This window comes from Syngnathus scovelli, chromosome 17 (assembly GCF_024217435.2).
Source record: "Syngnathus scovelli strain Florida chromosome 17, RoL_Ssco_1.2, whole genome shotgun sequence".
Classification (NCBI taxonomy): Eukaryota; Metazoa; Chordata; class Actinopteri; order Syngnathiformes; family Syngnathidae; genus Syngnathus; species Syngnathus scovelli.
In genome coordinates, this window is record NC_090863.1 from 3,315,953 (window position 1) to 3,337,677 (window position 21,725).

A 21,725-nucleotide genomic window follows, 5' to 3' on the forward strand; every position below is an offset into this window, starting at 1 on the left:
AAACCTGACTTATCTGTTTGCAAGGCAGCCCTGGAAACATCCAACAGAGCCTAATTTCCCCACTTAACATACAACAGCGACAGCAATAATTAATAGGCACACAATTAAGCAATCATCTCGCTCATTAGTAAATCTCCTCGAGATCCGCTGGCCCCCGCTCTCCCAAGGCAACCACCTTCCAATGAGCTCAGCTGCGGATACAGAACACAATGGTCATGCATAGTCCTCACTTCTTACAGAAATGTAGGAAGCATTGAGACTCTGCTGCCCTCTGCTGTTCTGAATATCCTCAAACAACCATGCACACACATACACATGCCCGCTTTAGGACATACTAATTAGATGGTAAACATTCAATGATTCAAATGCAAATGAAGCATGAGAATCCTCGTGTGTGTAAAGTCTTTATTTATTCTGATTAACAGAAGCATCTTTAGAAAAAATACACATTTCCCTTCTGGTAAAATCAGATTCAAAGGCTAACTGATCTAAATGATTTCATCGCTTCAAAGAGATGGATGGGATTGTTAATGCATTAAAAACATTTCGCAATCATTTGCATACAGTAGCGCATATTGATCACATGTAAGAAATGATAAAATTATCACAAAAAAGTAAACGCATGATTGTTCACCCGTAGATTTGCCACAAAGGTGAGTGCAGATTTATATTAAATATGTAAATTTCCATTTGAATAAATACAGTACAAACCTTTTTTTCGAGACGATTGTCTGTGAAGAACAAGCAGGGGGGGACACGAACACAGGACACTTTGAAATCATTGAGCTTTAGTGAATAAAAGAACAGTTGCAGCAAATATGGGAGACATGGAACTGTTCTGTTGTATGGAAGGTGCATTTAAAATGCCACTTAACAAGTGCCTTCAACTAAAAACCATACAGTACATGCACACTCTGCAACAGATCCTTGCATTCATCAAAACAATTGTCAGTGCCATTTAAAAACTGGTTTCACTCCAGTCCTCACTTTTCCACCTTTGTTTTCCATGCAAATCTTGCCTGGTCCTTGTGTGACGTCATAAAGCATCATTGTTACCGTGGGGGGGACTTTCGTAGCCTAGAAAGCAAATCAAATGTCAGTGGGAGTTGCATTTGGGGTAAAAAATGTCATTTTATTTCAAAATGCATCAAATTAGTCTTTGTAGCGGTTTCTACTTTTCAATTTAATATAAAGTAACAAAAATCTTGCAATGTTTCATCTCCGTGTTATAAGTGCGTCGACAACGAGCAAGAAACATGATTTGCCTTAACGGGCCACATAAGAAAATGTTGTGGGCCAGATCTGGCCCCCAGGCCTTGGGTTTGCTACCTGTGATCAAAACAGACCACAAGTTGACCACAGATGGAATTGTCTTTTTCTTTTTCTTTGATTTTTCTTTCTTTTCAACTGAAAGAAGAGTTTTCTGTTCGTCCATTTTGCATTGCCCAAAAGGCCAAACGTCAATGTAATATTCCGTTTCCAGTACAAAGTGGGGACTCAACCACAAACATCACCCGACAGAAAACGGAACTTGATAGAGCATCGCTTAGGATGTTCCACACATTCTTTAATAACAGCTTTGACGGCACCCTTTGCGGCATGTCGACTCTCATCATTCTCTAATTAATGCTAATTGAGTTCCCTGCAGCATTTGCATGCGTACTTTCAGATTCCTGGCAGAGATCATTTGCAATACTTTTGCCTGATAATTTTACTACGGAGGGCTTTTCATCTTCTCGGGCTGACAGCTTAGTGATGGCAAATCATCAAAGCATGCCTGCCACTGCAGCACCGAAACCATTATATAGGAATCACTCCGATGGTAAATCATAAAGAAAACGTTTTTTGTGGCAAGAGCAACTTTTTAATGCCACATACATACACTTGGTCCTAGCGGGGTAGTCCAAAGATCTGTTTCTGTTCTGGGGGAAATTTATTTTGTTCACAGGGAGTCTGGGATCTGAAAACCTCTCTGGGTCAGAGTGACAGCCCCGCTCCATGCCTGACGGGAAATGACATGGTACAGATAGCATGGGACACAGCCAACATGCTTTATAAATGTGAGAGTTAAAAAAAAACAAAACAAAAAAAACCCACACACACACACACATAACATGCACAATTAACTTAAAGTGTTGAACAAGCAATACCTGTGTCAAATGAGGTGGACTTTCTCGTGCCATGTGATGGGGCTGGAAATCCATTGCGCTCTTCATTTTGACCTGATACGTGTGACAATACTTATGATCAAGAAATTCATGCAGTGTTGAAAATGAAAAAAAAAAAAGAGCTTTTCTTCTGGAGACAAATTCACCACAAAATGGCAAAAAATGACATGGTCATTGGGCCAGGTATGTGCCAATAGCAAAATGCACGGACAATCCGTCTCCATTTAAATGTTTCATTTTGATTTCATAGAAAACCTGCAGTAAGAAAACTACTGCATAACATAAAAGACAAAAACATTTGTAAGGCAATTTGACCTAATGCAAAAAGCCTGAGGAAAGCAGCAGGAAGCTGCTGTCTATTTGGCTATGAATCATTTTGGGAGCAGCTTCTAACCACAAAATGGGGCTTTAATAAGACAATTGCTTGCCTGAATGGGCTTGAATAGCTTTTAGATAAACATGACCATTAAGTGTGGTAAGTACGTAATTATATTAATCTGATTTGGATTTAGTTTTCTTTCATGACAACAATTCACAGCCTATCTACACAAATGTAAACATGGCCATTAATAAAAGATAATCAGTAGTTTGACTAGTATGTGGATTGCTATATTTCTGAAACACTTTTTATACCTTCAGCAAGAACACTTTTTGCATCCGAATCCATTCCAAGCTTGGCAGTTGCTGGCGGGCTTTTCCACTCTCGACTGGTGACTTCTTGGTGACTGACAGACTCAGCGAGAGGCACACTCCTTTGGGCATCACTTCCTTCTTGACTGATGGCTGGGATTTTGGAAGAGATCTTGGCGCTTTCCGGAGAGGCTTTGTCTCTTGCAATTTCAAGAGTAGGCTGAATGTGGGATTAAATGTTTGGTGGAATGATAGCAGTAGGAACACCAAAAAAAAAAAAAAAGTAAACACACACCTTGACAGGAATGAGGGGACGCTGCCCCTCGGGTCCTCGTGTCTTGTCTTTTTCCTCGCGTTTTCTTTCATTCCGCTCTTCTTGTACTTCCAACCTTCCTGCCTCTGTTGGAAAGCAAAACAGCTCTCACAAAGAAAGTACAACACAGCGGTTTGCACACGTTAAAAAATAAAGTTAATTGTTGAATGCCGCGTCCAAAACAAAAATCAACTCCTCATACGCAGCTAGGAGTGTGTAGATATAGACTGGAGATGCCCAAAATAAAAATACTATGAAATATTTTTACCTCAAAAAAAAAAAATCGAATTTAAACACTTGAAAAAAAACAAAAAAACAACAACTATCAATATTTCTTTTTCTACATTCAACATCGATGTCAAACATCAAAATGACAGATGACCTACTTTCACAGAGCACGTAAGCAAGAGTTACAGTACCTAAACTCTCCTGAAGGTGTCTCTGCCTCATGACCGCAATATTTGGCTTGGCGTTCTGCGGCGGCGGCTCAGGCCTCACGCTTGTACCTTTGTTGCTCCGTTGAGCGTCCTCGTCCGAGTCAGTCCGCAATCCAGTCAGAGGTACGATCCTCTCCTGTCTGCCCGTCTCTGGCAGCAGCCTTTCTGCTTGCTGCTTGGCCGCCGCCTCGTGTCCATTGGTATGATTATTTGTCGGTGCCTCAGAGATGCCCGTCGACCAGTCATTAACTTCCTCCGTGGCTTTGATGTCACAGGTGCTGCTGTCATCCGATTCCTCAATGTCAGCACCGATGCAGCTGTACACCATACTAACCAGATCTGTGGACTAACCCAAAAGATGAAGACAGATTAGACCACCAGTGGTGGAAAGCAACAAATTCACTCCATAAATGCATCCTTTGAAAGAGCTACTGTACCTGTCTCTGAATGAGGCAGGAGGGGCTGGCAGGCCTCAAGCTTTGCACAGGAATACCTTGTCCGACCTGAGGTGAGGGCACGGTCCCGTTTGCTCCATGCACAGAATTATCGGCTCTCCCAGCATCCCTTGGGTGCTGAATCATTGAGTAGACATTCTCTGATGTGCTGCTGCAACAGACAGGAAAACGAGTTAGACTGAATTAATCAGCACGTCGCATGTATTTTTTTTTATAGTTGTACCTTTTCAAGTGATTCTCCTCATTTCCATTATTAATCTATATCATTTATTATTCTGAATTATCATGCCACAGATTACGAGCCTCCCTGCCGTATTTTTGTCCGATTTTCAGCCACATTACGCAACTCAAATGTCCTAAGAGCTATCTAAGCGAAACAGGGAAAAGTATTTCGTAAAGTATTTACGGAGGCACAAAATAACATGCAAGCTGTGCTATGGAGTGAATGAAGAGTAATTTTGCATTCAGTCATGCCTTGCGCTGTGTCGCCCTTACTCTAAATCCTGGTTTGATATGGTGGAATTGCGGTTCTTGCGGAAACCAGAGAAAATGGACAACACGCTGCGTCTTTTTTTCCTCCTTAGTGACTGGGCCTGATGGATGGATGACAGTTGACTGAAAGAGGGTGAGACAAAAATACAAGGGGTCATTTACAATGTGTTACCTTGCTAATTGAAACAAAAGGGATCCATCAAGTGGAATTTACGGAACACAAATGTACCGCGGCACACAATCACTCATCCAGTTGCCCCGAACTTGAAGCATTGCAGGCATAATAAAGTTCATTACCTGGTAGCAACCAGCGTTGGGAGCAAACATTTCAAACCCAACTAGTTTATTACCTTAGAGCAGGGGTGTCAAACTTTTTTTTTTGTCACGGGCCGTATTGTAATAATTTCCTCGGGAGGGCCATTATGACTGTCAACGCCTTATATTACATCCAGTAAGTCAACAAACTGAAACTACTTTTGAAATCATTTTATTTCTATGCTACATTTTGAATGACTTTATGCACACACAGAAAAAAAATGCTACCTGTCAGGGAGAACTCTCTTGCTGTAGAAGTCTGGCAGTCCATCCTCTAGTGTATTGACGCCTCCATTTTCAAAGTAATGCTACAAGCAAAAGAAAGAAGAACATATCAAAGGAACAACCTTGGCAGCTGAAAGGCTCCCGTTAGCATGACTAAGCAAACAAAACCAACTCAGACATAAATCAAATGAAATATTAATTTTCGGAACAAACTTGAATCTGGAAGGCCTAACAAAATTTGAAGTGATTTGGGTTGAAATGTTAGAAGCTGCTTGTTGGCTTCCAGGAAACAACTTACACAATGACATTGGCAACAATTTAAAAGAAGCTCATTCTTTGAAAACACCACTGGCACCCAGAATTGAATTTCTGCAAATTCGGCACAAAGCTAGCAAAACAACATTTTCTCATGATAATGGACCTGTGGAAAGAGACGCTGTGCACAGCTCAACATCATTCAACAGCCACACAGTAGATTAGTGATGATGATGATGATGATGATTCCCCTTCAGAATTTCTGCAAGAAGCTCAAGGCAAAGCTGTCTTAAGCTCATTGAAGTTAAAATCAAGTTTGAAAGGTCACTGCCATGTCATTTGCCATGAACTCACAGATTCTGGGGGAAGGTGAACTGCTCTGTGTTTCCGTGGAGGACGGGGCCTTACATGGGTCACATGGCGCAAAGGTGAGCCATTGGTGGGAAGGGTGGAGAGACACTCCCATGATGCAGAGTGGGAGAGATGGGTGGAGGGTGGAGGAGCAGAAGGGGTGGGGGAGGAACTGGGCTCGTCTCCGAGACCTACAATCAAGCAAAGTTGGAACAAACTCATTGTTGTAAATTAATATTTACCGACATAGAGTATATTGCTTCATTTCTAATACATTGAAATCATAAGACTCATTTTTAACACAAATCAGTAATGGCACAAAGAAGACTCACTTGGTCTGGTGGAGACGGGACGGATTCTTCTGGTTCTGGAGCTCCGCTTCTTTATAGCCATGGTGTCCTTGAGGAAAAAAATGGTGTCTTAAATTTGCAGTTCAATTGCAATAGTTACTCACACAAGTCATTTTTGTTCACAATTAATACGCACTGTTACAGTATGTACTTTGAAACCAATTTCATTGCTCATCATGAAAAGTGTGGTTTGAAACTCAAAACATAGATAAGGGCATCATCTTTCAATATGAACTAAAACAGCGTGCTAAGAATCAAACACACAGATCATTACAAACATTCATCATTTTTCATTTTTTTATTTTTAATTATATTTTTTAATTTATTTTTTTAATTTTTAATTTATTTTTTAATTAAAGTAATCGTATTTGCACTCTAATTTTATTTGTAACATTTAAAAACTAGTGTCAATCAAATGATAAGTAGAACCTGGATTCCAACCAAAATAAAAACATAAGAAAATAAGGCTTTTCACATTTCAAATTGGTAGACATCTTTCAAATTCAAACGTATGTTTTTTTTTTGTCACTGCAATCAATCTATTGTACACTTACTATTCCCAGGTTGACACCCGTGTCTTCGTCTGGGAATTCCAGAGACTCCACAACTCTGGAATGTCTGATTGTATGTCTTCCCGTCTGTCCCACCTCATCCCAACGCTTCACCTGGGACACCTGCCGCAGCTGATGCAACACATGCAAACATCACAATACTGTAGTATATCATTACACCCTTAGTAGCAACTGGAATGACACGATTTGAATCTGCCCACAAGGGTAATGATCAAAACTGCTGTTGGGCTGACCTACGGGGAAAAGCAATTTCATGACAATCAAAAGGGTGCGAATCATGAGGGAAGATAGATAGACACTTGAAAATAAGCTATAAGGCAAGCAAAGAGTGAACAGAATGCAAAAAAAGGAAGGTATTGCCACCAGACTTCCAAATGTTACATCATTGAAATAAATTGTCTGTGCTAACTTGAGGTATACTCTAAGGGATTTAATACAATTATTTTAACTGAAGCAAAAATGTTTGGGACACACAGCCAATCTTGTTGTTTGCTTGCTTGTTACCAATACAAGTTGACATGCTTCACCTATCAACAGAAAAATATGTGCATGCTTTAAAAACAGTAAAGCAAGGCCATCTATTTATTTTAAAAGCAACTTTTTTTACTGCAGCTCTGGTAGGGTAATCAATAAAATGTGTTATTGCTTAGACTGGAGAATAATTCTTACACTCACATTGCTTCTTAAGTGCTGCAATGCTGGGAAGATTAATTGGATATTTTCTCCTTCTGTGTGCAAAAGTCCTGAATAATTCTGCATGTTTATAGGCTTGTAAAATATGCCGAATTGTGCAATGTTTTAGTTGTAGAATGCATGTGAAATTGGTCTCTTGGACTTCAGTGTCATGTATTATTTCACCCCACCAAATGCGGTATGAGCAGGAAATTTTTATGAATGGATTTTCTCCGGGCACTCCGGTTTCCTCCCACATTCCAAAAACATGCTTGGTAGGCCGATTGAAGACTCCAAAATTGTCCCTAGGTGTGAGTGTGAGTGAGATTGGTTGTCTGTCTCTGTGTGCCCTGCGATTGGCTGGCAACCAGTTCAGGGTGTCCCCCGCCTACTGCCCGATGACGGCTGGGATAGGCTCCAGCACGCCCGCGACCCCCGTGGGGACTAAGCGGTTCAGAAAATGGATGGATGGATGGATTTTATGATACAATTTTGTTACTCAGGATGATTTTGACTAAGAAAAAAATATTTCTTATAAATTTGGCAGTGTACATTATTTGGCAACTTCAGTATTTTGAAGTTGAACTGACCGCTTCTATAATTTGCTTTCGCAAACGGATAATATATGATTATATAATGACAACACACATTACTTACTAGAGTTCGACAAAGGAGTCATGCAGAAAAGCGATATTACCAGTACCAGTGTTTTATGGGTGGTGTAGAGTTCTTGTAGAATCTGATCTACGATGGAGTTGGTTAAATAGGATACCACGGACAACTTCACCTCCCTGAAACACAGAGAAAGAGTGAGATGGTGCTGGGAGAGCAAATCGTTTGAAATAAAGTTTGCTCCTTACTCCAGGGCTACGTTAATATCCTCGGACGCTCTCTCCATGAGGGCGTTGCGTATGGAAGACCGAGGGATGGAAACCTGCTCAGAGATGGACGACAGGGGTGGGCTGAGTCTCTCAGCGGCGGAGCAGGACATGGGACACAACTCGCGGCACAGAGACACCATCGAGTCTACGACCACCTGGGAATAAATTGTGGATCAGGCACTTGAGGTTTCCCATGTGATCATACTTTGATTTCGCAATTTCTGCAAGTTGAAATTTAAATCTGGTCTAAATGCTCGTCATGGTCAACATCCCATTTATAAATCCCGATAGGAAAAATATTTTTTATGAAAATGAAATGCAACTAGTTGTATTATAAATGGCACATTTCACAGCTAGCCTACCTGCAGCTCTTTGTCAGCAGCCCTTGCTAGCTCCCCGGCCAGAGTATCCAGTCGTTGTCTGACTGGCCCATCCACTGATAACACATGAGCCAGCTCGCATAGGGAAGGATACAGCTAACAAGCACAAGCCAAAGGGGAGAGAGAAGGCGGTATTCAATCATGGCAAAAAATAAAATTTAAAAGATCTCAGTCAGATACAGTTAGGTCATATATTTTTAAAGGAAAGTCAAAAAGTTTCTTCAAAAATAATATACTGTATGTATATGTATATGTATGTAATATGCTGTATGTGCTCCCACGAATTGGTCATGTGACAGTTTATATTATGATTCATTTTTTTCCCCAAAGTGGCTGTTATTAGTAGCTTGGGCAGGAACTATTGGCGCTAGGGTCAAACTTCAAGCAGCAGGCATTGGGGTGCTCAATCTGGTTTAACGGTCAAACGGCCCCAGCACCATACGGATTGCCGAGTGAAAGTGCATCCTGAGGCTATCAAACACATTTAATCGGTGTGGACCAAGGGAAAAAGGGCTTCAATTTTTTTTTTTTTCTTGTTCCCACTTACAGCTCTGGAGTTTCTGGCTTCTTTAAGAATCTGCCTGGCTGTTTGGACCTCCTCTGCTTCCTCACAGCCTTTGAGAACACCAACCTGCTGTTGCACCCGCACGCACAAACGTTCCATCACCTACATGAATAAAAACATGAGTATTTATTTTGGGATCGCTGATACCCAGACTTGCAATTGGAGCCGTTAGGCAAATCCAGACCTGTTCGGCCGTACTGGTGACCAGACCCTGGTGCAGCCTAAGAGCTTGCTTTTGTGAGAAACGTTGTGTCTGGTTGTTTCGAAGCAGAGCGCGCTGGATCTGTCATAAAAAAACAACAACACACACACACACAGAAGATAGCAGCTGTTTACAGAGCATAGTTTGTGACTGAGAGGAAAAAAAAAAAAAAGGCAATTTGCATGGTAATAAGGAGACTGAGAAGAACTTTGATCCTTGCAAATGAGCCTTTTCGCAGGTGGATATGCTTGCTGTCTAATAGAATTATCTAATTGCAGATGGAAGGAATGTCAGCCAAATGATATCCTAAGTGAGCTAAATAATGACAAACTATATTTTGAGTTTTACCAAAGAAAAGATTGCCTGGAAGATCATTTAAACATTGTTTGGAATGCATTCAAGTCTGTGGTGGATGAAGTGACAACCCCAAAAATAATCACTGCTACTAAAACTTAACTTATGAACAAAATGACTTGGATGAGCAGAATATTGTGTGCCGAGAGTTAAAAGAAATGATTTATGAGCAAATACTGCTGTGCTGCTAAGTGTAACAAATTGAGCATATCTGAAATCAAGACTTGGAAAATGTTTACTGCTCTATGCCATTTAATTTGAAATTAGACAGCATCCACATATTATAGCTGGGCAATAATGAATAGTGTTTAATTTCCTGTTGCGTCTTATCATAATTAGCAAAAGCCACTGTGCCAGACTCAGTACAGTACTCTTAAACTTTGTGAATTATCAATGTTGACGAAACTGTCTAACAACAAGGTTAAACACTTTTATTATTGTGGTTGAATGCAAAAGAAAAAAAAAGTGTTACTGTTACTGGCCAAACTAATGTATTTAAAAACATTTCGTATTTCATAACAGAAAAGAATAGCAGAAATATATTTACGTACCAATTTTAAATATTAGTGCTGTGCAAGAATGAGTCATTCAAATTCAAATGAGTCAACAAAAAGGTGTAAAGAGGCAAACTTTACAAATGCAAAAATAAATTCAAGTCATTCTCTCTCTCTCTCCGTACCTTGGTCAGAGCTTGGTCGGTCTTCTCGGGGGCACTGCGGTACGCCTGTGTGGCATCACTGACGGGGAGGGGCATGTACTGCAGTGTAAAGTTGCTGAAAAGTACAGACGTTTCACCAATGAATAATTGAGTTACCACACTAGAAAAATCTATTTCATTTCATCATATGACCACAAAATGAAAAACATTCATAAAACAAGCACGTAGGTTTGTAAGTACTGTGCTAAGATTGTGTTGAGAAAAATCTGATTTGATTCATGCTTTGAATGACTTGGATGGTATGCTGCAAAGCATAGTTTTATTTAAATATTTAAGTATGTAAAAATTGATTTTCATAGATTTATTTTGGGGGGGGGGCATATGTAAGGAGTCATATTTTTCACTGGCAACTTTTTGCAAACTACAATTAGAGCTTGATCTGTTCAAAAGGGAAACATGTAAAGACTGCGTGTATATGTGGGTGAGGTTTCAATTTGGAAAGAAATGGAAAGAAAAAGCAACAGCATTGGAGAGAGAGAGAGAGAGAGAGAGAGAGAGAGAGAGAGAGAGAGAGAGAGAGAGAGAGAGGGAGAGGGAGAGGGAGAGGGAGAGGGAGAGAGGGAGGGGGAGAGGGAGAGAGAGAGAGAGGGGGAGAGGGAGAGGGAGAGGGAGAGGGAGAGAGAGGGAGAGGGAGGGGGAGAGGGAGAGAGAGGGAGAGGGAGGGGGAGAGGGAGAGAGAGGGAGAGGGAGGGGGAGAGGGAGAGAGAGAGGGAGGGGGAGAGAGAGAGAGAGAGAGAGAGAGAGAGAGAGGAGAGGGAGAGGGAGAGGGAGAGGGAGAGGGAGGGAGAGAGAGAGAGAGAGAGAGAGAGAGAGAGAGATAGAGAGGGAGAGAGAGAGGGAGAGGGAGAGGGAGAGGGAGAGGGAGAGGGAGAGGGAGGGAGAGGGAGAGGGAGAGGGAGAGGGAGAGGGAGAGAGAGAGAGAGAGAGAGAGAGAGAGAGCTAGCATTCCCTTTGGGAATTACAGTGCTGCACGCTGTGGGCGGCATTTGGCAAATAATTATTACATTTTTGAATCATCCTGGAGCTTGTTTTGGGTGTAAAAATGTAAGCTTGTGCTCCCACACATTTTTGCACTGACAAAACATCAAAAACTTCACTTTTTTTTTTGATACATACTGATGAAATATTGTGCAAGACTGCTGCATAATAATGACGATGTGTCTTTCAAATGTGGACTCATTGCTTTATGTTGCCAGCAAAATATGCTTGGTGTACATATGTTAATGTGTTCATCTTACTGTTCCAATGCTCTTGCCACATCTTGGAAGCCCGTCGCCGTGGTGTTGTTGCGATCCCATGTAACACTTCTGCGGGGGATCATTGGTTTGAGAGAAAAAAAAAACAGCCACACAGTGGATGAAGATGAAAATCACAGGAACACAGTATTTGTGAGGTTGTGTTGATCAATATAGAAATGCCCAATTTTTCTTTGCTTTATGCATATTCCACTGAATTCATATATATATCCCAGCATATGGTATGCATAAGCAACTGCCATGATTTTAATGAGCTTCTGTTGCACTTGCTCCACCTGATTTTGAATAAAGCTGTCATTTCCAACTCCTCTTTTCCACCCCCCACTTCCATCTATGCCCTTGAAATGTAAAAACAATCGGGCTCCATATGTAGTCCCCCTATTTAGCTGCCTTGAAAAGTGCCTGTCAACCACTCATCCAATTTCAACACCGATATTTGTTTACTATGACGTTAGAAAAATCACAAAACAACCACAAGCATTATAGCTCAGAAATAAAATCCAGCATAATAATGACATACAGATCCACCATACTGCACGACTATGGGAGGGAAGGCTTAAAAAAAGAATCAAGGTCACAAGGCTCCCAAGCATTCATCAAAGCTCTCTCTTTCTCTCTTGAGTTTTGCCCGACTGCCGAACGGCAACTTATTTGCAGCATTGTTCACTCTGTCTCCCAGCTCCGCCTCTCAGGGCCTTCAGCTCATCTCTTCAAACACGTTCAAACACAATATTGTTCTCTTTGACCTTATTCTTCTTTCTAAAACCTCCATCATGATCCTCGCATCCCCTCCGTTTGCCCTTTCTTTCCTCCTTAGAGTAAATATTTGAGCTCCTACCTGAGTGTCGTGTTAATTTGCAGTGCTTTGCTAAGCATCTTTGCTCCCGAATCCTCCAGTCCGTTGCCACTCAAGTCCACTTTCCGTAAGCATGTGTTAGAGCCCAGAGCATTTACAAACATGGTGCCTCGCTGGCGTAGTCTGGAGTCAGCCAAAGAGAGAGAATGCAAAACCTGTGGGATGATAGCCGAGTGAATGCATGCACGCACTTTCGGGATAAGAAAAATGTCTCGTGTTAGAAAATAATTCCTGCCAAATTGAAGTCAAAGATACATGTGCTTAGAGGCATGCTTAACATCACCGGAGTAAATACTTAATGTACTCATCACTCGTGATGTGAGGAGGAAAGCAGGCCGCCGGGAATGGGCCAAATAAAACCAGACCAGATTAATCATCTGTTGGGCCCGCAGATTATTTCATTTTGTATCCATGTGACAGGGAGATTGTGTTTAACATCACACACACCAGGAAATAATTTTATAAATTGTGACAAGCTCATATTTGTGGCCATTTAGACGTGAGCTTCTGAATTAGCGCATATGCATTTTGATAGTGATGCTACTGCAGATTTGTGTGCAATGTTACATAATCCAACTCACACACTCTTCCTCTTGAACCAAATGAACCAGTTTCTGCAGTATTTCATCCAGCAACCTGAGGAAACAGGGGAAAAAGAAAGCATTCATCATCGCTATCGTTTTCACCACCAGCACGGCGAGGTTCATACCTGCCCTTGATGTTGAAGTTCTTTCCCAGCATCAGGTGTTTGAGAGAGGGGTGTCTGGAGAATGCTGGGATGACAGTTTGCAAGTCACAATCCAAGCCTGGAAAGATATTTGGGGTTTAAAATACTTTGCCTTTCTTTAATTGGTCTCCTTGGAAGAGAACATTGTGCTTCTTACTTAACTCATACAGGTGCACCTCCATAAATTTAAATCACTTCAATTTTTGTTTATTTAATTTAGTTGTCCAATAATTTAAAAAATATATTTTTCCCATTGTTTTCTCATTTTAATTTTAAATAAGATTAAATAAGAAAATAAATAAAATAATCAAAAATCAGATCACATAAACATCAGACGAGTTTTTTTTTTTTTTTTTTTTAAGTCAAAGCATGAATTTCCTGTGAGTATGTCTTACCATTATCAGAAATATCTAAAGTCCCAATGCATGAAACCCTGGGAAAGAGCTCCTGAATAACTCCAGCACCTGCAGATCTTAACTGTCAGGGAAAGCGACAAAGACGTGGAACATGACAGGAAGGACACGAGCATCAATAACCAAGAACATGAATGAATCTAGCCTTTGCAGCGTAGGCTGACAGAAAACATACTTCACAGGCGCTGATGTCCAACTGCAAATCGCTGATATGGGGATTATTAGACAGACCAAGGAAGAGCGCTCTGGAGAGAAATAGACATTTGAAAATCAAACAGAAATGGCAGGTTAGAATTTCTGCACTTGAAAATAATATCGATACAAGAATCCATTCTTTTGATTCATTTGAAAAGCCATAGACACCCCCTGGCAAAAAAGTCCAGAATTAGCAGCTTCAGAATACATAAAAAAAAAAAAAAAAAAAAGATTGTAGACATAAAACTAAAGTAATTTCAAATGGACACACTAGCTTTAAGAAACACTAAAAGAAATCGAGAAAAAATGGTAATTTTTTGGTCACTTGCTATATGATGAGGTCCTGAAAAGTATTTTTAAGTGGGGAAACTGTTCTTCCCATTTTGGCTCCACAGTCCATCACAGCTTTTGGCAGTTTAGTATGTTACTCAGCTTTTGATGCTGTGTGGCTTTCCTTATTTATTTTGTGTGAAAACAGCAGGCAAGACCGTAATATTAAAGTCTATGTCTGTAGGGATAGTCATTTTTCACACAGCTTATCTTGCAACACATTTGGTCATGCAGTCATGCCACCCAACACAGGAGCGTCCATCTGTGTCCTTATTTTAAACAGCTCTCTATTAATTTAATATTAATGAGTATCACATCTTGCCAGCCACGAGGAAAAACACTCAGCCATGGTGTGAATTCAAGCTCTATTCCTTGTGGTTTAGCTATTCAAGAGCTCAAGCTATACACAATGAGCCAAGTGCTCCTCGGGTGCTTAAGTTCAATTTTTCTTGAGGCCGGGGTTTAGAATTGAAATATTCCTGTATGTGTTTGATATGACAAAAATATATATATATATATAATGGTGTTCCATCTCAATGCATTGCAACTGAGCAGAACTTTAAAAAAAAAAAAAAAGCAAGACACCACAGTAGACAACCCTTATTTATGATCATGCTGCGATTAAAACCATAAAATCTGTTCAGTCCTTGTAAATCTGATCCGATGGTATTAAATTAAATGGCTGCCAACAATGTTTTGTGATACAAGAAAATGAATGGTTCTTGCCAGAACTTACTTCCAAGATTTGGTTAGATTTAGGCATCATCTGGTTTATTGGCAGTCATTCATCCATCTATAAGAGTTTTAATTATTCTTCCTATGAGCAACTTGGCGATATGTTTCTGTTGCTAAGTGGAAAATCTATCAGGGCATACAAGCGCTGAATGTGTTCTTTTTGGAGGGGGAATATCTGTGATCCCACCAAAATCTTAAAATTAACAACAAAACTTACACAAGTTATGCACATTTTTACCATATTTAATTCAAAAGGCACCTCACCTCAGCCAATCAGGAGGAACCTTCATGGAGGCCAGACAGACATGAGTCAGACTGAATGCTGAGCTGAAAAATTGCCGGAAAGTTGGCAGAGAATCTCTCGCTTTCCTGGAAATGAAGCAAATAGATCAAGGTGATTTACAAATATATCGTGATTGTAGAAAGCAAAAGGACCAATTCAGACCTATGAAGATGTTGCGTAATAGTGCTATTCTATTATTATTATTATTATTATAGAATTCTTTCGGGTACATGAACAAGCATAAGTCACACCATTCACAACAAGATAAATATATAATTGAGAGGTGAAAAATAAAAGATAAGAAAATAAATGGAAGTGATGGTAATTAGTGAGGGAAGGTCAGTCCGCTACATGAAAGTCCCGCCCGTCATTATTGCTGACGTAGGCTCGCACTGTCTGCCAACAGCTCATCTTTGACCCATTTGTGTTAATTAGGACTGAGCCTATGAAACCTCTGCAGATAGCACACAAGCCAATCTAGCATGGATGCCTGCCTTTCTTACGAGCTGCGTCAGCAACATATTACCCAGCCTGTGTCACTGTTTATTACTTCTCGTAAGTGTCGAAGCTGCGGCTGGCGTGATGGCGAGGTGGCCTATTCCTTAGTCATGAGCCAGCCACTCGCTTAGCAGCTCACTTCGGCTTTGGCTGTGTTGTTCCAGAATATTGCAACAGTCCAACCTGCAGCATGTAATACCATTCGATGCTGATCTGGTTGTGAGGAAGAAATATAGTATAAAATTCTCGAATACGTCAGAGAAACCCGAAAGGGGATTGACTGAGATAAAACATCTAATGTTGGTCTATTCAAGAAGCTAACCAGGCATGTTGTCAAAGTAAAAGCACCCATATATGTATTTAAGACACAGCAAGGGAACATATAAATCTCATTATGTGATTATTTCACTTAAAACATTGTGCCTGAACCTAAACAGCCCCTAATCATAAAAAGGGCCATCATAAAGCACCATTAAGTGGGCAGATGTTGAATCAACTTTAATGGTCGTTTGGGTTTGCTTGGATTGAAGGAAGAAGAACCACGACGAGGCAATAACGAAAAAAAACAAATAAACAAAAAAAAAAAAGTATGTTCTCTTCACAAATGTTTCGTTTGACTCCATTCCCAATAATTATCACCATGTAAAAGAGGTTCTGATGGAATTTGTATTTTCTACAATAGACATACAGCATGATCAATCAGCTGGATGGATTTGAATATAAAAAGGAACAAAAAAAGAACAGAAAATATAAATACAGTCTGTATGTGCATGCAAGTGCCACTCAAACGCAATGTGCAAAGATTGTTTGCTGAGTCAGGAAACAAACCAAAACTCTTTTCTTGGTAGAGGCAAAGACTGTTGCCGAGGGTATACCCACCTGTTGGAGTAGCAATTCTTGGACAGGTTCAGGTAAGAAAGGTCAGCGCAGCAGCCTCTCAGCAAGGCCCCAAATAACTGCACAGACATGTTCACACACTTTTCTTCTGTGCAATTTTAGCACAATAATATCACAACACAAAAGCAGATGACTGAAATTCAGCTTTCTCACTGTTCTACAGGCTGCACACTGTAATATACATGACTGAATAGAATTGGAAGAAAAACAGATAATCCTCTTGGCAGCCTCTTGCAGTCAGTCATTCCGGGATAATAGTCAAATTTCAATCACGTGACTTAATGATGAAATCACATCTGCTACATGTTCTAGTTTTACATAGCATTCTGTGGAAAGGACCCGTGTGCATGATGACTCACAAAAAATGATGTGCCAAAAATAATGTTTTTTTTTTTTATATTTGATGGGCAAATTGCAGTGGATTCTTGACCAGATTTTGAAACTATAAAATGATTTCCCGCAGTAACCTGGATGCATGCACCCGCAGGTGCGATCAATGAGTGCTCTCAGAGTGAAGTGATGTGAAAAGAGTGAAGAAGTAGTAGGATCAGTGGCTTTCTCAAGGGCACCTTGAAAATAGTCAGGAAGAAAATGACTATTTGTCATTTTCATGTTATCAACAGCGGGCTTCAAACCATGAACAAATGAGTAAGTGTCTCCGATAATTATGAGTAATCAAGAGAGGACAGAGAGGGTGACCCTGATGGAGTGAGCCGAGACTATCGGGAGTCTCTCCTGAGTCAAATTAGTTTATGCGCCATTTTGTTCATAATCCAACTGCACTAGGGTTATCTCAGAGTAATGGGAATAATAATAAAAGCAATAATTTCTCATTTTTCTGTCTCATTAGGAGAAGTGCATGATTGTCAGACATAAGTAAAAGTAAAGAAGTCTTAATTAGGAAATATTATTCCACTTAATACATACATGAATGCATTTAGTACAGTAGTAACACTCCTACACTGTAAACGAGATGTTTTCATGGACCGTGTTCAACCGCATTCCTCACAATTAGATAAACAAAACAAATTAGTAAGGGAGCAGCGTTCCACATTTGTAGAATCCATTTCAAGGGGCATTAAAAGTGTTCTGGGCGGGGGGTGGCGGGTTGGTGTCCATTTAATTATTTCAGTTGAAAACCCCACAAAGTGGGTGCAAATGTGCATTAGTCATCTCTTATAGCCATTAAAAAAAAAGTACACCTTGATGCAAAGCTATTTGGATGACTGATTCAGCAAATTGCCAAACTAACCATTTTGTGCACTGCAGACAATTTTTGCTGGTCCAAATATATCAAAGGCTAAAAATTGAATTGTGTTTGGCCTGTGGCGCTTTTTGTCCTGTCAAGATTAAAAATGCAGTCATTAGTTATTTTGCTTAAACGATGCAAAGTACTTGCAGCAAGGATCCAAATGTAGAAAATGCAGGTACATTCTTTTTTTAACTGCTTTAACACTGGTAACGAGTAATTTGATTCAGTCAATAACTCAGTTTCTATTTTGAACAAGTAGTGAGTTCCCAAAACTGTAAATTAAGGGCTAATTTAATCATTTGAAAATGTTCAAGACTTTTTTATTTTCACTGACACGCCTTCCAATGGGGCGTAATGGGGCTCTTATCTTTGAGTCAAGCTCGTAAACATGGGAGCAAAAACAAGTGCTGCGTTTAAATTTTTGTTCAGTGTAACTACTAAACACTGATAAATAACAACATTTCTTCTAGATATTATAAAAGACAAAATGTTTGATGCCGAAATTGTTGTTGAGTTTACAATAATCTGCAGATGAGGCTAATGTTATGGCCAGTGAGAGTACGGATATCACGGTCCTGAGGATAAATTCTATTTTGCGAATCTCCATCCTTCATTTCCGCAGTGTGATATGTCAGCTTTATGGTAAAGTTAGAACATTGGCCATAAACAACACATGCAGCCGCCTGCCCGGTCAGCTCTTATCACAATGGGCTACAACCACTCAACTAAGATGGCCACTGAAACAGCCTGAGTGGAGTCCATTGAGCCTTTCAGTCCATCTCTGAGATATGTATTTTATTAATTTTTTTTAGTAAGTTACTGTTTTATATTCTGCTAGCAATCCCTGGTCTGTTTTTTTAACCTGAATCAAAATGACAGCATCTGCTTGGTAAGGGTACAAACCGAGTCCACTGTGCAGTCCGTCCCCGACAGATCCAAATGGACGAGACAGTTGGGTTGGGCGAGGAAGAGGTACAGATTCTGCACAGACAGGAGAACATTGTAAATGCAACAATATATTTAACTCTACGTTCATGCAGAGGTCTCACCGTTGCATCGTCTCCAGACAGAACGCCTGGATTTTTACTAAGGTCCAGATGCAGCAAAGAATTGGAGTAATCGTCACTTGAACACAATGCCTGGGAAAGAGAGACGACACCTATAGTGGGGAGAGACGAAGGAGAGGGAATTAGAGTGAGCAAACTGCAAAGGCTTTTCACTCAATGAATCATTTGAAATCATCTGTTCAACGAGTATTGGAAGAGAAGCTCTGCGGCACCTCATACAGCAGGCTAATATTAAACAGGCTTTTGGAAGAGGCCGAGCAAACCTTTCCTGTCCCTATCCTATCTCTTTTCAAAAGCTGGAACAAAGAAAAAGCATTCTCTCAATGGAGATCACTTGACATTACAAGACATAGCACCAATGAGAGAGCTCATCAAAATGATCATCCAGCCACAAGACTGCATTGCGGAATAAATGTAGCAATATAATGAGAGAATAGCAAGATAAGGGTCTATATCAATCATTATGATGTACGACTAATTAGTATTTTCTCAGGAGGACAACGATCAATATTTTGTTTTATTTCCGGTCATGCTACGGTCCAATCCAGTTCAGGTGTCATGTATGTTTATGCCAGTGGTTCTTAACTTGGGTTCGACCAAACCCTCGGGGTTCGGTGAGTCAGTCTCGGGGGTTCGGCAGAGCCTCCACTGTGGAGGTCCCAACACACCTGATGGCGCATATCTCGCAAAAGGCAACAGCAGAAGTCACACAGATTTGTAAGTGTGTCATTTGTTGTGAGTTCATGCATTATGTTGCTTTTGTTCTTTGAACAAGTTGATGTTCATGCATGGCTCATTTTGTGCACCAGTAAAAAACATCCATGTCTTGAATTTATTTTTCACTAAAGAGGGGTTCGGTGAAACTGGTGGGGTTCGGTACCTCCAACAAGGTTAAGAACCACTGCTGCATGCACTGTCAATTTGAAATCTTGTTTTTGAATAAAGGGAATAGATTTGACATAACTGTCATCTTTGTATTGCTAAATAAAACCCTCGCTCCAGCTCCCTGGGATTCATTTGCAGATAAACAAATAAAGACTGTTTTTAAATGTTGCGCCTAAAATGAAGCTATTGATTTGCAAAAACAAAATTAGAATTATTATGTTGATCTTAATAAGTGTATGTGTGCGTCTGCGTGCGTTTACTTTATCTTTAGTAATTCAAAATGAAATGAGGGGCCGTGTAATACTCTCTTTATACATCAGTGACTCATCCGTTCTAGAAGCAGAGATTTGTAAAATGACATCCAGTGTGTAAGATTCAGAAGCGTCTGAAAGATTAAGGCTGTGGGAAAAAAAGAGGTTTATAAGGTCTGAAAGACTAAAAATATCGTACAGACGAGTATATCTGAAGTAGAGGAGGGCGGGAATGAGAGACATCATGTGGATACTTATGAAAAAGTATTTAGCACGGACAGTCAATAAACTTGAGTGTTCAAGGTCAGCTGTTTGAGATGGTCATTGGGAGAATTGAAAGCTGAAAAAGCCAATGACCTCTTAAATATTGAGAGCATTTGCTGATGAGGGAATTTATTTTGTCCTCCTCACCGCATAAAAAGTGACCTTTGACTGGCAGTGGCTGAAATCAAATCAGCTGTAACATGAAAAGATTTGTGTATTGTCTGGAATAAAAGCACTAATAGTGGGACACTGTCCTTTTATACCCATGTGGGATTTCAGGGAAAAAAAGATCAACTTATGATTTTGACCTGCTTATCGTTGCAGTTCTATCCTGGCTCTGTGTCAGTCAGTATCTGACGAGAATAAAGCACAAATACAGTAGGTTGTCTAGTTTTAGGAACAAATCAAAACCATGGTATCTACGATGACAAATTTGCCTCTTTTGTAAATTAAACTTTTTTTTTTTTTTTTACATGATCCCACTCTCAGAGATATAAACAGAAATCCACACAGATGGCATAATTGACTTAAAATGGTTGACGAGCAAGTTATCAAACCCATTAGAAGCAAGTTATATTAAGATTTATGCGGTGAATTTGGGTGTCTAAACATAATTGCTTCTTACCTTTGGAAGCGAGCGAAGTCTTGGAGAGATTGAGGAGGCGTAGGCCCTTGTTTAGACGGCACACTTGTTGAATCAGATTGGCAACTCCTGGTGGAAGGCAAGACAAGAACAACGTTAAAGTGCAGAACACAAACAATTGGAGTCAGGAATGGTTCTGTTGCTATTAACAACAAAAAGAGAGAAAAATAAATATTCCACCCACATTTTTTAATCAGAGATTACCGGCAAAATAAACGAATATTTGTGCCAGACCATGTTTCACGGAAACGGTTTTTGGTTATTGCATAATCCCGCTAAAATAACAAAGAGCAATTAAAACACTACTTCTCAGTTACTTGGCTGTGGAAATAAACGAGAAAACAGCAAGAGGGTGACTAATATCGCTTTCCTTTTTTCCCCGCCGAAAAAAAAAACAAAAAACAATCACAACATCCACTAATGAAGCATACTATGAAAATAGCAGCCCACGGACATCTCTGCTGCTTATTATCAAACTAAGTTGCCTCACAACACACATTGCCAAAAAGTCAAATACAAAACAAATGTGAAAACAATGCACAAGCATCAGAGTGTTGCATGGTAAAAAAACAAAACAAAGATGTTAAAAGCGCTTTTTCATGCGTTGCATCTTTTTCGATGATGATACAGAATTGGTGAGCGTGGATTGAGCCCTTCTTGCATTATCATTCTACGGCAGCAACATTTTTGCCGCATGTATCTTTGCACACATTCAAACCGTGAATAAGCATCCCCCCCCCCCCGTCCTCATATCATATTTATTTAATCCTATTTTATTGGTCTAGTTTCCTATTCACAAATCTTGGGACTTATCGAGCTATCTGGGACCTCGGGTATC

General features: G+C 40.1%; 1 protein-coding gene across 6 annotated transcripts in view; it reads right to left on the minus strand.

Moving 5' to 3' along the window:
* Positions 1-388: 388 nt before the first annotated feature.
* The window catches only part of carmil3 (capping protein regulator and myosin 1 linker 3), a 37,676-nt gene continuing 16,339 nt past the window's right edge, over positions 389-21,725 (minus strand). Inside the window, exons 12-39 of one of the 6 annotated variants that reach the window (XM_049748030.1) lie at positions 20,870-20,956; positions 18,827-18,936; positions 18,681-18,758; positions 16,508-16,584; positions 15,112-15,216; positions 13,763-13,832; positions 13,570-13,651; positions 13,157-13,253; positions 13,029-13,083; positions 12,430-12,602; positions 11,574-11,642; positions 10,297-10,390; positions 9,246-9,344; positions 9,044-9,163; positions 8,479-8,592; positions 8,096-8,271; positions 7,939-8,026; positions 6,546-6,674; positions 5,974-6,040; positions 5,645-5,832; positions 5,039-5,118; positions 4,499-4,618; positions 3,986-4,151; positions 3,531-3,894; positions 3,094-3,197; positions 2,802-3,018; positions 2,151-2,222; positions 389-1,077 (exon numbers count right to left, since the gene is read on the minus strand). In XM_049748030.1, coding sequence (XP_049603987.1) covers positions 1,037-1,077; positions 2,151-2,222; positions 2,802-3,018; positions 3,094-3,197; positions 3,531-3,894; positions 3,986-4,151; positions 4,499-4,618; positions 5,039-5,118; positions 5,645-5,832; positions 5,974-6,040; positions 6,546-6,674; positions 7,939-8,026; positions 8,096-8,271; positions 8,479-8,592; positions 9,044-9,163; positions 9,246-9,344; positions 10,297-10,390; positions 11,574-11,642; positions 12,430-12,602; positions 13,029-13,083; positions 13,157-13,253; positions 13,570-13,651; positions 13,763-13,832; positions 15,112-15,216; positions 16,508-16,584; positions 18,681-18,758; positions 18,827-18,936; positions 20,870-20,956 — 3,242 coding nt within the window. In that variant the 3' untranslated portion in view covers positions 389-1,036. Of the gene's footprint in view, positions 1,078-2,150; positions 2,223-2,801; positions 3,019-3,093; positions 3,198-3,530; positions 3,895-3,985; positions 4,155-4,498; positions 4,619-5,038; positions 5,119-5,644; positions 5,833-5,973; positions 6,041-6,545; positions 6,675-7,932; positions 8,027-8,095; positions 8,272-8,478; positions 8,593-9,043; positions 9,164-9,245; positions 9,345-10,296; positions 10,391-11,573; positions 11,643-12,429; positions 12,603-13,028; positions 13,084-13,156; positions 13,254-13,569; positions 13,652-13,762; positions 13,833-15,111; positions 15,217-16,507; positions 16,585-18,680; positions 18,759-18,826; positions 18,937-20,869; positions 20,957-21,725 lie in introns of all 6 variants that reach the window. The other 5 variants (XM_049748029.1, XM_049748031.1, XM_049748028.2 and 2 more) reach the window with 5 other exon arrangements.